Source organism: Euprymna scolopes, chromosome 19 (assembly GCF_053919585.1).
Source record: "Euprymna scolopes isolate OS-2025 chromosome 19, ASM5391958v1, whole genome shotgun sequence".
In the NCBI taxonomy this organism is placed as follows: domain Eukaryota; kingdom Metazoa; phylum Mollusca; class Cephalopoda; order Sepiida; family Sepiolidae; genus Euprymna; species Euprymna scolopes.
The window spans coordinates 127,519,141-127,535,383 of NC_136500.1; the positions used below are offsets into that span (position 1 = coordinate 127,519,141).

A 16,243-nucleotide genomic window follows, 5' to 3' on the forward strand; every position below is an offset into this window, starting at 1 on the left:
AGAATAAATATTCATACATAACATTGAATTAGAATAAATATTCATACATAACATTGAATTAGAATAAATATTCATACATAACATTGAATTAGAATAAATATTCATACACAACATTGAATTAGAATAAATATTCATACCCAACATTGAATTAGAATAAATATTCATACATAACATTGAATTAGAATAAATATTCATACATAACATTGAATTAGAATAAATATTCATACATAACATTGAATTAGAATAAATATTCATACATAACATTGAATTAGAATAAATATTCATACACAACATTGAATTAGAATAAATATTCATACACAACATTGAATTAGAATAAATATTCATACATAACATTGAATTAGAATAAATATTCATACCCAACATTGAATTAGAATAAATATTCATACCCAACATTGAATTAGAATAAATATTCATACATAACATTGAATTAGAATAAATATTCATACATAACATTGAATTAGAATAAATATTCATACACAACATTGAATTAGAATAAATATTCATACACAACATTGAATTAGAATAAATATTCATACACAACATTGAATTAGAATAAATATTCATACATAACATTGAATTAGAATAAATATTCATACATAACATTGAATTAGAATAAATATTCATACATAACATTGAATTAGAATAAATATTCATACACAACATTGAATTAGAATAAATATTCATACCCAACATTGAATTAGAATAAATATTCATACATAACATTGAATTAGAATAAATATTCATACATAACATTGAATTAGAATAAATATTCATACATAACATTGAATTAGAATAAATATTCATACATAACATTGAATTAGAATAAATATTCATACACAACATTGAATTAGAATAAATATTCATACACAACATTGAATTAGAATAAATATTCATACATAACATTGAATTAGAATAAATATTCATACCCAACATTGAATTAGAATAAATATTCATACACAACATTGAATTAGAATAAATATTCATACCCAACATTGAACTAGAATAAATATTCATACCCAACATTGAATTAGAATAAATATTCATACACAACATTGAATTAGAATAAATATTCATACATAACATTGAACTAGAATAAATATTCATACATAACATTGAATTAGAATAAATATTCATACCCAACATTGAATTAGAATAAATATTCATACACAACATTGAATTAGAATAAATATTCATACACAACATTGAATTAGAATAAATATTCATACATAACATTGAATTAGAATAAATATTCATACATAACATTGAATTAGAATAAATATTCATACACAACATTGAATTAGAATAAATATTCATACATAACATTGAATTAGAATAAATATTCATACCCAACATTGAATTAGAATAAATATTCATACATAACATTGAATTAGAATAAATATTCATACACAACATTGAATTAGAATAAATATTCATACACAACATTGAATTAGAATAAATATTCATACATAACATTGAACTAGAATAAATATTCATACATAACATTGAATTAGAATAAATATTCATACCCAACATTGAATTAGAATAAATATTCATACCCAACATTGAATTAGAATAAATATTCATACCCAACATTGAATTAGAATAAATATTCATACATAACATTGAACTAGAATAAATATTCATACACAACATTGAATTAGAATAAATATTCATACACAACATTGAATTAGAATAAATATTCATACACAACATTGAATTAGAATAAATATTCATACATAACATTGAATTAGAATAAATATTCATACATAACATTGAATTAGAATAAATATTCATACATAACATTGAATTAGAATAAATATTCATACACAACATTGAATTAGAATAAATATTCATACCCAACATTGAATTAGAATAAATATTCATACATAACATTGAATTAGAATAAATATTCATACATAACATTGAATTAGAATAAATATTCATACATAACATTGAATTAGAATAAATATTCATACACAACATTGAATTAGAATAAATATTCATACACAACATTGAATTAGAATAAATATTCATACATAACATTGAATTAGAATAAATATTCATACCCAACATTGAATTAGAATAAATATTCATACACAACATTGAATTAGAATAAATATTCATACCCAACATTGAACTAGAATAAATATTCATACCCAACATTGAATTAGAATAAATATTCATACACAACATTGAATTAGAATAAATATTCATACATAACATTGAACTAGAATAAATATTCATACATAACATTGAATTAGAATAAATATTCATACCCAACATTGAATTAGAATAAATATTCATACACAACATTGAATTAGAATAAATATTCATACACAACATTGAATTAGAATAAATATTCATACATAACATTGAATTAGAATAAATATTCATACATAACATTGAATTAGAATAAATATTCATACACAACATTGAATTAGAATAAATATTCATACATAACATTGAATTAGAATAAATATTCATACCCAACATTGAATTAGAATAAATATTCATACATAACATTGAATTAGAATAAATATTCATACACAACATTGAATTAGAATAAATATTCATACACAACATTGAATTAGAATAAATATTCATACATAACATTGAACTAGAATAAATATTCATACATAACATTGAATTAGAATAAATATTCATACCCAACATTGAATTAGAATAAATATTCATACCCAACATTGAATTAGAATAAATATTCATACCCAACATTGAATTAGAATAAATATTCATACATAACATTGAACTAGAATAAATATTCATACACAACATTGAATTAGAATAAATATTCATACACAACATTGAATTAGAATAAATATTCATACACAACATTGAATTAGAATAAATATTCATACATAACATTGAATTAGAATAAATATTCATACATAACATTGAATTAGAATAAATATTCATACATAACATTGAATTAGAATAAATATTCATACACAACATTGAATTAGAATAAATATTCATACCCAACATTGAATTAGAATAAATATTCATACATAACATTGAATTAGAATAAATATTCATACATAACATTGAATTAGAATAAATATTCATACATAACATTGAATTAGAATAAATATTCATACATAACATTGAATTAGAATAAATATTCATACACAACATTGAATTAGAATAAATATTCATACACAACATTGAATTAGAATAAATATTCATACATAACATTGAATTAGAATAAATATTCATACCCAACATTGAATTAGAATAAATATTCATACACAACATTGAATTAGAATAAATATTCATACCCAACATTGAACTAGAATAAATATTCATACCCAACATTGAATTAGAATAAATATTCATACACAACATTGAATTAGAATAAATATTCATACATAACATTGAACTAGAATAAATATTCATACATAACATTGAATTAGAATAAATATTCATACCCAACATTGAATTAGAATAAATATTCATACACAACATTGAATTAGAATAAATATTCATACACAACATTGAATTAGAATAAATATTCATACATAACATTGAATTAGAATAAATATTCATACATAACATTGAATTAGAATAAATATTCATACATAACATTGAATTAGAATAAATATTCATACATAACATTGAATTAGAATAAATATTCATACCCAACATTGAATTAGAATAAATATTCATACATAACATTGAATTAGAATAAATATTCATACCCAACATTGAATTAGAATAAATATTCATACACAACATTGAATTAGAATAAATATTCATACATAACATTGAACTAGAATAAATATTCATACATAACATTGAATTAGAATAAATATTCATACCCAACATTGAATTAGAATAAATATTCATACCCAACATTGAATTAGAATAAATATTCATACCCAACATTGAATTAGAATAAATATTCATACATAACATTGAACTAGAATAAATATTCATACACAACATTGAATTAGAATAAATATTCATACATAACATTGAATTAGAATAAATATTCATACCCAACATTGAATTAGAATAAATATTCATACATAACATTGAATTAGAATAAATATTCATACACAACATTGAATTAGAATAAATATTCATACCCAACATTGAATTAGAATAAATATTCATACATAACATTGAACTAGAATAAATATTCATACACAACATTGAATTAGAATAAATATTCATACCCAACATTGAATTAGAATAAATATTCATACATAACATTGAATTAGAATAAATATTCATACACAACATTGAATTAGAATAAATATTCATACACAACATTGAATTAGAATAAATATTCATACATAACATTGAATTAGAATAAATATTCATACCCAACATTGAATTAGAATAAATATTCATACACAACATTGAATTAGAATAAATATTCATACACAACATTGAATTAGAATAAATATTCATACATAACATTGAACTAGAATAAATATTCATACATAACATTGAATTAGAATAAATATTCATACACAACATTGAATTAGAATAAATATTCATACATAACATTGAATTAGAATAAATATTCATACACAACATTGAATTAGAATAAATATTCATACATAACATTGAATTAGAATAAATATTCATACACAACATTGAACTAGAATAAATATTCATACATAACATTGAATTAGAATAAATATTCATACACAACATTGAATTAGAATAAATATTCATACACAACATTGAATTAGAATAAATATTCATACATAACATTGAATTAGAATAAATATTCATACCCAACATTGAATTAGAATAAATATTCATACATAACATTGAATTAGAATAAATATTCATACCCAACATTGAATTAGAATAAATATTCATACACAACATTGAATTAGAATAAATATTCATACCCAACATTGAATTAGAATAAATATTCATACCCAACATTGAATTAGAATAAATATTCATACACAACATTGAATTAGAATAAATATTCATACACAACATTGAATTAGAATAAATATTCATACACAACATTGAATTAGAATAAATATTCATACACAACATTGAATTAGAATAAATATTCATACCCAACATTGAATTAGAATAAATATTCATACACAACATTGAATTAGAATAAATATTCATACCCAACATTGAATTAGAATAAATATTCATACACAACATTGAATTAGAATAAATATTCATACACAACATTGAATTAGAATAAATATTCATACCCAACATTGAATTAGAATAAATATTCATACATAACATTGAATTAGAATAAATATTCATACATAACATTGAATTAGAATAAATATTCATACCCAACATTGAATTAGAATAAATATTCATACACAACATTGAATTAGAATAAATATTCATACACAACATTGAATTAGAATAAATATTCATACCCAACATTGAATTAGAATAAATATTCATACACAACATTGAATTAGAATAAATATTCATACATAACATTGAACTAGAATAAATATTCATACACAACATTGAATTAGAATAAATATTCATACCCAACATTGAATTAGAATAAATATTCATACACAACATTGAATTAGAATAAATATTCATACACAACATTGAATTAGAATAAATATTCATACACAACATTGAATTAGAATAAATATTCATACCCAACATTGAATTAGAATAAATATTCATACCCAACATTGAATTAGAATAAATATTCATACACAACATTGAATTAGAATAAATATTCATACACAACATTGAATTAGAATAAATATTCATACACAACATTGAACTAGAATAAATATTCATACATAACATTGAATTAGAATAAATATTCATACCCAACATTGAATTAGAATAAATATTCATACACAACATTGAATTAGAATAAATATTCATACCCAACATTGAATTAGAATAAATATTCATACATAACATTGAACTAGAATAAATATTCATACACAACATTGAATTAGAATAAATATTCATACACAACATTGAATTAGAATAAATATTCATACATAACATTGAACTAGAATAAATATTCATACACAACATTGAATTAGAATAAATATTCATACATAACATTGAACTAGAATAAATATTCATACACAACATTGAATTAGAATAAATATTCATACCCAACATTGAATTAGAATAAATATTCATACATAACATTGAATTAGAATAAATATTCATACACAACATTGAATTAGAATAAATATTCATACCCAACATTGAATTAGAATAAATATTCATACATAACATTGAATTAGAATAAATATTCATACATAACATTGAATTAGAATAAATATTCATACCCAACATTGAATTAGAATAAATATTCATACACAACATTGAATTAGAATAAATATTCATACACAACATTGAATTAGAATAAATATTCATACCCAACATTGAATTAGAATAAATATTCATACACAACATTGAATTAGAATAAATATTCATACATAACATTGAACTAGAATAAATATTCATACACAACATTGAATTAGAATAAATATTCATACACAACATTGAATTAGAATAAATATTCATACACAACATTGAATTAGAATAAATATTCATACACAACATTGAATTAGAATAAATATTCATACCCAACATTGAATTAGAATAAATATTCATACACAACATTGAATTAGAATAAATATTCATACCCAACATTGAATTAGAATAAATATTCATACCCAACATTGAATTAGAATAAATATTCATACACAACATTGAATTAGAATAAATATTCATACACAACATTGAATTAGGATAAATATTCATACCCAACATTGAATTAGAATAAATATTCATACACAACATTGAATTAGAATAAATATTCATACATAACATTGAACTAGAATAAATATTCATACACAACATTGAATTAGAATAAATATTCATACACAACATTGAATTAGAATAAATATTCATACCCAACATTGAATTAGAATAAATATTCATACCCAACATTGAATTAGAATAAATATTCATACACAACATTGAATTAGAATAAATATTCATACCCAACATTGAATTAGGATAAATATTCATACCCAACATTGAATTAGAATAAATATTCATACACAACATTGAATTAGAATAAATATTCATACACAACATTGAATTAGGATAAATATTCATACATAACATTGAATTAGAATAAATATTCATACATAACATTGAACTAGAATAAATATTCATACACAACATTGAATTAGAATAAATATTCATACACAACATTGAATTAGAATAAATATTCATACCCAACATTGAATTAGAATAAATATTCATACACAACATTGAATTAGAATAAATATTCATACACAACATTGAATTAGAATAAATATTCATACACAACATTGAATTAGAATAAATATTCATACACAACATTGAATTAGAATAAATATTCATACATAACATTGAACTAGAATAAATATTCATACACAACATTGAATTAGAATAAATATTCATACACAACATTGAATTAGAATAAATATTCATACCCAACATTGAATTAGGATAAATATTCATACACAACATTGAACTAGAATAAATATTCATACACAACATTGAATTAGGATAAATATTCATACACAACATTGAATTAGAATAAATATTCATACACAACATTGAATTAGAATAAATATTCATACCCAACATTGAATTAGAATAAATATTCATACACAACATTGAATTAGAATAAATATTCATACATAACATTGAACTAGAATAAATATTCATACACAACATTGAATTAGAATAAATATTCATACACAACATTGAATTAGAATAAATATTCATACCCAACATTGAATTAGAATAAATATTCATACCCAACATTGAATTAGAATAAATATTCATACACAACATTGAATTAGAATAAATATTCATACACAACATTGAATTAGAATAAATATTCATACCCAACATTGAATTAGAATAAATATTCATACACAACATTGAATTAGAATAAATATTCATACACAACATTGAATTAGAATAAATATTCATACACAACATTGAATTAGAATAAATATTCATACACAACATTGAATTAGAATAAATATTCATACACAACATTGAATTAGAATAAATATTCATACACAACATTGAATTAGAATAAATATTCATACCCAACATTGAATTAGAATAAATATTCATACCCAACATTGAATTAGAATAAATATTCATACCCAACATTGAATTAGAATAAATATTCATACACAACATTGAATTAGAATAAATATTCATACCCAACATTGAATTAGAATAAATATTCATACACAACATTGAATTAGAATAAATATTCATACATAACATTGAACTAGAATAAATATTCATACACAACATTGAATTAGAATAAATATTCATACACAACATTGAATTAGAATAAATATTCATACACAACATTGAATTAGAATAAATATTCATACACAACATTGAATTAGAATAAATATTCATACACAACATTGAATTAGAATAAATATTCATACCCAACATTGAATTAGGATAAATATTCATACACAACATTGAATTAGAATAAATATTCATACACAACATTGAATTAGAATAAATATTCATACACAACATTGAATTAGAATAAATATTCATACCCAACATTGAATTAGAATAAATATGTAGAGAATAGTCTCTAATATAGTGACCTCTATCTACACGACTATAAAACTTCTCACACCATAACTTTTTTATATCATAAAAATAAAAATTTATAGCCCTCAGGGAAACAGTTCCATGGTCATGTGTTCCTTAGATCGGAAGTTCTTAGAAAGGAACTCTGTTCATGAAAGTTGTCTATGATATTAAGCACATGGAGATGGAAAGGAAAGTTTTTTTTATAGTTGTGGTAGAAAGACAAGTTCTTGCTGTGAATATCTTACAAGGAGGAACTAGAGATTAAAATTAAGTTCAGAATTTTTTATAGAAATAACGATAAAATAGAGAAAGATTAGCAATGCTTCTTCTGTAAGAAAGGCCTGTAGAACACGAGATCATCCCCTGACTTGGCTGTGAAATCGATTTTGTACTCTATCAAAGCAAGAAAGAATGCTCTGGGCAACATCTCCCCAAATGTGGAAGCAGTACTCCATCTTAGAATGTATCTCATTCTTATATAGATAGAAGACTGCATCAGAACGGTAGAATGATGCAATCATTTTTCCTGAGAGTTTATCAAAATGAGTATTTTCTTCATTTCAGCTGGAACAAAACAAAGATCTGTGCTACGTTTGGTTTGGTTTGGTGGTTTTATGACATATCACCCCTTTTTGGGTTATTTAATGCCGAATCCAGTTATTTTGGAAATAGTATTCATGTTGTATCCAGTTATTTTGTAGAAGGTTTTTATTCTTTAAACTCTTTGTATCTTCAATCGCTAGTTTGTAGTGTTTGGTTTGGTTGTTTTATAGTGTATTTTATCGTTTTTGTTCCCTCGCCTGCAGAACATGAATGAGTTTTGCAATGGGAGAGGGAAAAAGGGTTACAGTATTAATGTTTGGTACATTTTAAGTTAGGAAACCAGTCAGGAAGTGGGGGAGATAGATAGAGAAATTGGAAATGGGAAGAAAGAAAAAGAGGGGGAAAGGTGGGTTGTTGTTTTTGTTTTTGGTTTTGGTTTTGCAGAACAAAAGTTTAGCAAAAAGAAATAGAAAAACAAAAAGCATCAATGTTAGGTGAATTTTGTCTCGGGAAGCCAATATCTTCAGATATCCTGATCTGGTAGCACCAGTGTTAGTTTTGAAAGGGGAAACTTGGTTTTATGCGTTAGAAGCGAGAGACTCCTTTTTTTCCCTATAGCACCACATATTCCAAATCAGTAAAAGAGAATCAGTGAAATCTTGATCACGAATGCCAAGTGCAGCCATAGAAAATCATGAAAATCATATGAAACCTGAAAATAAATGGAAAACTATGGAATGCAATATTGAAAAAAATAATCATTTTCTACTTGAAGATATATTAGAAGCATGTTTTTTTCCCACGTTCAATATACAAAAAAAAACAATTTTAATTAGAGAGAAAACTCATTGTTATCATTTTTGTTTTGTTGACTTTGTTTTCCAGCCAGTTCCTGATGACTTACCTTTGAAGGAAAAACTGAAGGCTGAAGGGGCAATTCGTTCGTACATTTGGGGCACACTTGAAATAAGTAGATTTGTCGATGCTTTGGCAGAGGTAAGAACAATATTTTCTGCTTATTTTCATCCCATATTTTTGGGAAGTTGTATATTTTGCAAATTGATATTTTTGGGAAGTTGTATATTTTGCAAATTGGTATTTTTGGGAAGTTGTATATTTTGCAAATTGGTATTTTTGGAAAGTTGTATATTTTGCAAATTGATATTTTTGGAAAGTTGTATATTTTGCAAATTGGTATTTTTGGGAAGTTGTATATTTTGCAAATTGTTATTTTTGGGAAGTCGTATATTTTGCAAATTGATATTTTTGGAAAGTTGTATATTTTGCAAAATGATATTTTTGGAAAGTTGTATATTTTGCAAATTGATATTTTTGGGAAGTCGTATATTTTGCAAATTGGTATTTTTGGAAAGTTGTATATTTTGCAAATTGATATTTTTGGGAAGTCGTATATTTTGCAAATTGGTATTTTTGGAAAGTTGTATATTTTGCAAATTGATATTTTTGGAAAGCTGTATATTTTGCAAATTGGTATTTTTGGGAAGTTGTATATTTTGCAAATTGGTATTTTTGGGAAGTTGTATTATGTATTTTACAAATTGGTAATTTTTGGAAAGTTGTATATTTTGCAAATTGGTATTTTTGGGAAGTTGTATATTTTGCAAATTGGTATTTTTGGGAAGTCATAATGTGTATTTTACAAATTGATATTTTTGGGAAGTTGTATATTTTGCAAATTGGTATTTTTGGAAAGTCGTATATTATGCAAATTGGTATTTTTGGGAAGTTGTATATTTTGCAAATTGGTATTTTTGGAAAGTCGTATATTTTGCAAATTGGTATTTTTGGGAAGTCATAATGTGTATTTTACAAATTGGTATTTTTGGGAAGTATATTTTGAAAATTGGTGTTTTCTGAATCAGAATTCTTGATGATAGAGCTGTGCAAATTCTCTCCTTTGAAACTAGAAATCAGATTTCTTCACGCAGGGATAATTTTAATTTAATTAAGAATTTTTTAAACTATAAAAAATATTTTTCATGTAAGCTTAAAAAATATTTCAATGTAAAGACTAAAATAATGTTTTCATTACAAGATATTAAAAAAGTATTTGAAAGTATATTTTTATGTAAACTTCAAAAATATTTTTTATAAAATCATTTTAAAAAAAATCAAGGTAAAGACGAAAAAATATATTTTGATTACAATATTTTATTAAAAATAAAACATTTTGAAAAAAGAGCATTTCAAAGTAAAATCTGAATGGCAAGACTATAACAGCAGGAATAAAAATGAAGCCCTACCAGACCCAAAAGAAACACTCCCCCAAGGTTCAAACCTTGGTAGAAAAAACTGGGTGACTCTAAATAGAGCCAGAGCCAAAGTAGGCAAAACAAAAGACAATCTCCACAAGTGCGGCCTAGACACCTCACCTTTATGTCCATGTGGAGAGGTACAAACGATGCAACACCTTACGGAAAACTGCCGATTGGGTCCTCATTTCATTGCTCAAGCCAAGACCTTAAGGAGGCAAACAGCACCGCCATGCGATGGGTTAATTTCTATTGCGATAAGATATGATGATCTGAATAAAATATAAGTAAATGAAATAAAATTGATGAATGTTCATTTATCAATTTTATTTCATTCAGAAAAAAATATGAAAACTGAGAAATGAAATTTTTTTTTTTTTTTTTTTTTTTTTTAGGAAGGTATTACCGATGTAAAAGTGGCTGAATCTGGAGAAGGATCTTCCATTATACATTTGGTGAGTCTTTTACTTCATGTTTTATATTAAACGTTTATTGTACGATTTGGTGTCTTAAACTTCAGTATGTTATTGCTATACATCTTATGAGATGACTGACCAATTTTTATGATTCAGGTTCAAACCACTAAAAAACGCATCGAAGCACAAAAATTAGGAACTCGTGACTTCTGGAAAATCTACAACAGTGTAGTAAATAATGGGCAATCAACAATTCCCCCACTAACCAACAATCACGAGGTTCTTTGCTCAGCAACCGAGAAGGCTAACATGCTTGCCAGTCGGTTTGCCTCCAACTCTACACTGGACCCTCTAAACCACCCCCTACCTGACTTTCCTATGCGGACAGACGCTACGCTAGACGATCTGGAAATCACCCCTGCTCAGGTGCATGCTATCATAAAAAACCTTGACACTTCCAAAGCATGTGGACCCGACCTCATCCCAGCTGTGCTATTAAAAAAGTGCTCAGCCGAAGTAGCTCCAGTTCTCTCCAAACTCTACAACAAATGCCTTAATGAATCTTGCTTTCCGAGCTGTTGGAAAACTGCTTCTGTGGTACCAGTATTCAAGAATTCTGGCGAAAGAACTGACCCATTAAATTATCGCCCTATTAGCCTCCTCCCACTTTTTGCCAAAATATTTGAGACCTTAATTAACCATGCTCTAGTCCAGCACCTTACAGATGCTAAACTTCTGACCGACCATCAATATGGATTTAGACAAGCCCGTTCCACGGAAGACATCCTCACTGTAATCTCTGAACGCATATACCATTCACTGGACAAAGCGGGAGAGGGCAGAGCGGTAGCTCTAGATATATCTAAGGCTTTTGACAGGGTATGGCATGAGGGTCTCCTCAGGAAGATTAGATCTTATGGTATCACTGGTAGAATACTTAACATAATTAAATCCTTCTTAGATAAGAGAAAAATCCAGGTTGTCCTCGACGGTCGTATGTCTAAACAATATAATATAAATGCGGGAGTGCCCCAGGGATCAATCCTTGGTCCTCTGCTGTTCCTGATATTCATAAATGACCTCCCCGACAAAATTGCCTCTGAGATGGGTATATATGCTGATGACACCACACTCAATAGCAGGCACGACAGGAAAACAAATGAACATATATCTAAAGTAATGGCAGAAACACTAGAGGATGACCTCAAATCAGTAGTGGAATGGGGACAAAAATGGATGGTAACGTTCAATGCCACCAAGACAAAACTGGTTTCATTCAATAATTACAAGAAACCTTCTCTACCACCTATAGCAATGGCCAACAACTCTTTAGCTGAGAGTACGTCTTTCAAGCTCCTTGGCCTAACGTTCACAGGAAACATGAGCTGGAACAATTACATCGAGGGCATTGCCAGGGCCGCTGCGAGGAAGGTGGGCTCTCTCTACCGTGCTAGAAAACTTCTAACACCCGAAAGTATCAAGTACCTCTATAAGGCCACTATTCGCCCATGTATGGAGTATTGCTGTCACATTTGGGCCGGTGCATCGGCTACTAGTCTCTCGCTCCTTGACAGAGTTCAAAAGAGAGTCGCAAATCTGATAGGCCCTAAACTGGCATCAAAGCTTCAGCCTCTGTCCCATCGTCGAAACGTTGCATCCCTCTGCCTGTTCTACAAGTATTATAATGGTGAATGCTCTGAAGAACTGCAAGCACTTGTGCCCCCACGACGTGAACACCCTCGACAGACCCGACAAGCTGCAAAATCCCACCCCCACACTGTAGAGATCCCTAGATGTAAAAGATCTTTCTACTCCAGTAGTTTCTTCCCCAGAACTGCTAGACTTTGGAATTCCATTCCAGGTCACTGCTTCCCCAACTGTACTGACATGCATAAGTTCAAGTGCAACGTGAACCAACATCTCGCTGCCCTAATCCCTACATAGTACCCCAGTAGATGTTTCCCCTGATAGTAGCCCCCTACATTAAAGTGGCAATGTGCCTTGTTTGGGGTGAAAATGTAATAAAAAAAAAAAAAATGAACAACTACAGCAGGAACTGGAATACATCCTACTAAAGCCTGATTGTCACAGCTGGTGAATTTTAAAAATGCAATCTGGACTTGAGGACACTTTAGAAGAATGATATGCAATAAATTCTGTTTTAAACTTGAAAAAAAAATGTGGCAGAAACGTATGGAATGCTTCAGACTGCTTTTGGACCATCTTGCATGAATCGAGCATCAGTTTTTAAGTGACATAAGAGATTCAAGGAAAGCACGAAGTTTGTGAGGGATGATGAGAGACGTGAGAAAAGTAAGGAAGTCAGAAAACCAGAGTTGATTGGCCAAATAAAGAATTTCACGGATATGAACCGTTGTGTGTCTATAGGGACAATAAGTGCACAGTTTGATGTCAGTGTGGGAACTGTACACAATTATTCGCAAGGAACTGAAAATGCGGAAGATTTGCACAAAGTGTGTCCTAAGGGTACTCAAAGGAGAGCAGAAAGAAAGATGTTGTCATGACAGCAGGGAGATAGTCATAATTCCAAAATCTTGATAGTCCTACAGACATATTAACAATACTCATCACTTGATTGAAGAATGGATCTTGTGTTGCACAATCCATTAAAAAACAAATTTGTATCTGGAGAGTGTCATTCTCATGATCACTGTACCATGTTTATTTATTTTTAGCAATGATATCTGGTGTTGTCCAGGTGGAGGAATAACAGAAATTTTCTCGCAAAGATATCTGGAGTTGTCCAAGTGGAGGAATAACAGAAATTTTCTTGCAAAGATATCTGGTGTTGTCCAGGTGGAGAAATAACAGAAATTTTCTAGCAAAGATATCTGGAGTTGTCCAGGTGGAGAAATAACAGAAATTTTCTCGCAAAGATATCTGGAGTTGTCCAAGTGGAGGAATAACAGAAATTTTCTAGCAAAGATATCTGGTGTTGTCCAGGTGGAGGAATAACAGAAATTTTCTAGCAAAGATATCTGGTGTTGTCCAGGTGGAGGAATAACAAAAATTTTCTAGCAAAGATATCTGGAGTTGTCCAAGTGGAGGAATAACAGAAATTTTCTAGCAAAGATATCTGGTGTTGTCCAGGTGGAGGAATAACAGAAATTTTCTAGCAAAGATATCTGGAGTTGTCCAGGTGGAGGAATAACAGAAATTTTCTAGCAAAGATATCTGGTGTTGTCCAGGTGGAGGAATAACAGAAATTTTCTAGCAAAGATATCTGGAGTTGTCCAAGTGGAGGAATAACAGAAATTTTCTAGCAAAGATATCTGGTGTTGTCCAGGTGGAGGAATAACAGAAATTTTCTAGCAAAGATATCTGGAGTTGTCCAGGTGGAGGAATAACAGAAATTTTCTCACAAAGATATCTGGAGTTGTCCAGGTGGAGGAATAACAGAAATTTTCTAGCAAAGATATCTGGAGTTGTCCAGGTGGAGGAATAACAGAAATTTTCTAGCAAAGATATCTGGTGTTGTCCAGGTGGAGGAATAACAGAAATTTTCTAGCAAAGATATCTGGAGTTGTCCAGGTGGAGGAATAACAGAAATTTTCTCGCAAAGATATCTGGAGTTGTCCAGGTGGAGGAATAACAGAAATTTTCTAGCAAAGATATCTGGAGTTGTCCAGGTGGAGGAATAACAGAAATTTTCTAGCAAAGATATCTGGAGTTGTCCAGGTGGAGGAATAACAGAAATTTTCTAGCAATGATATCTGGAGTTGTCCAGGTGGAGGAATAACAGAAATTTTCTAGCAAAGATATCTGGTGTTGTCCAGGTGGAGGAATAACAGAAATTTTCTCGCAAAGATATCTGGTGTTGTCCAGGTGGAGGAATAACAGAAATTTTCTCGCAAAGATATCTGGTGTTGTCCAAGTGGAGGAATAACAGAAATTTTCTAGCAAAGATATCTGGAGTTGTCCAAGTGGAGGAATAACAGAAATTTTCTAGCAAAGATATCTGGTGTTGTCCAGGTGGAGGAATAACAGAAATTTTCTAGCAAAGATATCTGGAGTTGTCCAAGTGGAGGAATAACAGAAATTTTCTAGCAAAGATATCTGGTGTTGTCCAGGTGGAGGAATAACAGAAATTTTCTCGCAAAGATATCTGGAGTTGTCCAGGTGGAGGAATAACAGAAATTTTCTCGCAAAGATATCTGGAGTTGTCCAGGTGGAGGAATAACAGAAATTTTCTAGCAATGATATCTGGAGTTGTCCATGGTGGAATAACAGAAATTTTCTCGCAAAGATATCTGGAGTTGTCCAGGTGGAGGAATAACAGAAATTTTCTAGCAAAGATATCTGGAGTTGTCCAGGTGGAGGAAT

The 16,243-nt window shown here is 27.8% G+C and overlaps 1 protein-coding gene across 1 annotated transcript in view; it reads left to right on the forward strand.

The window, feature by feature from the left end:
• LOC145239967 (integrator complex subunit 9-like) overlaps positions 1 to 16,243 on the forward strand; it is a 137,057-nt gene that overhangs the window by 114,022 nt on the left and 6,792 nt on the right. The window contains exons 19-20 of the mRNA XM_080103554.1: positions 10,096 to 10,206; positions 11,879 to 11,938. Of these exons, the coding sequence (XP_079959680.1) occupies positions 10,096 to 10,206; positions 11,879 to 11,938 (171 nt within the window). The remainder of the gene's footprint in view (positions 1 to 10,095; positions 10,207 to 11,878; positions 11,939 to 16,243) is intronic.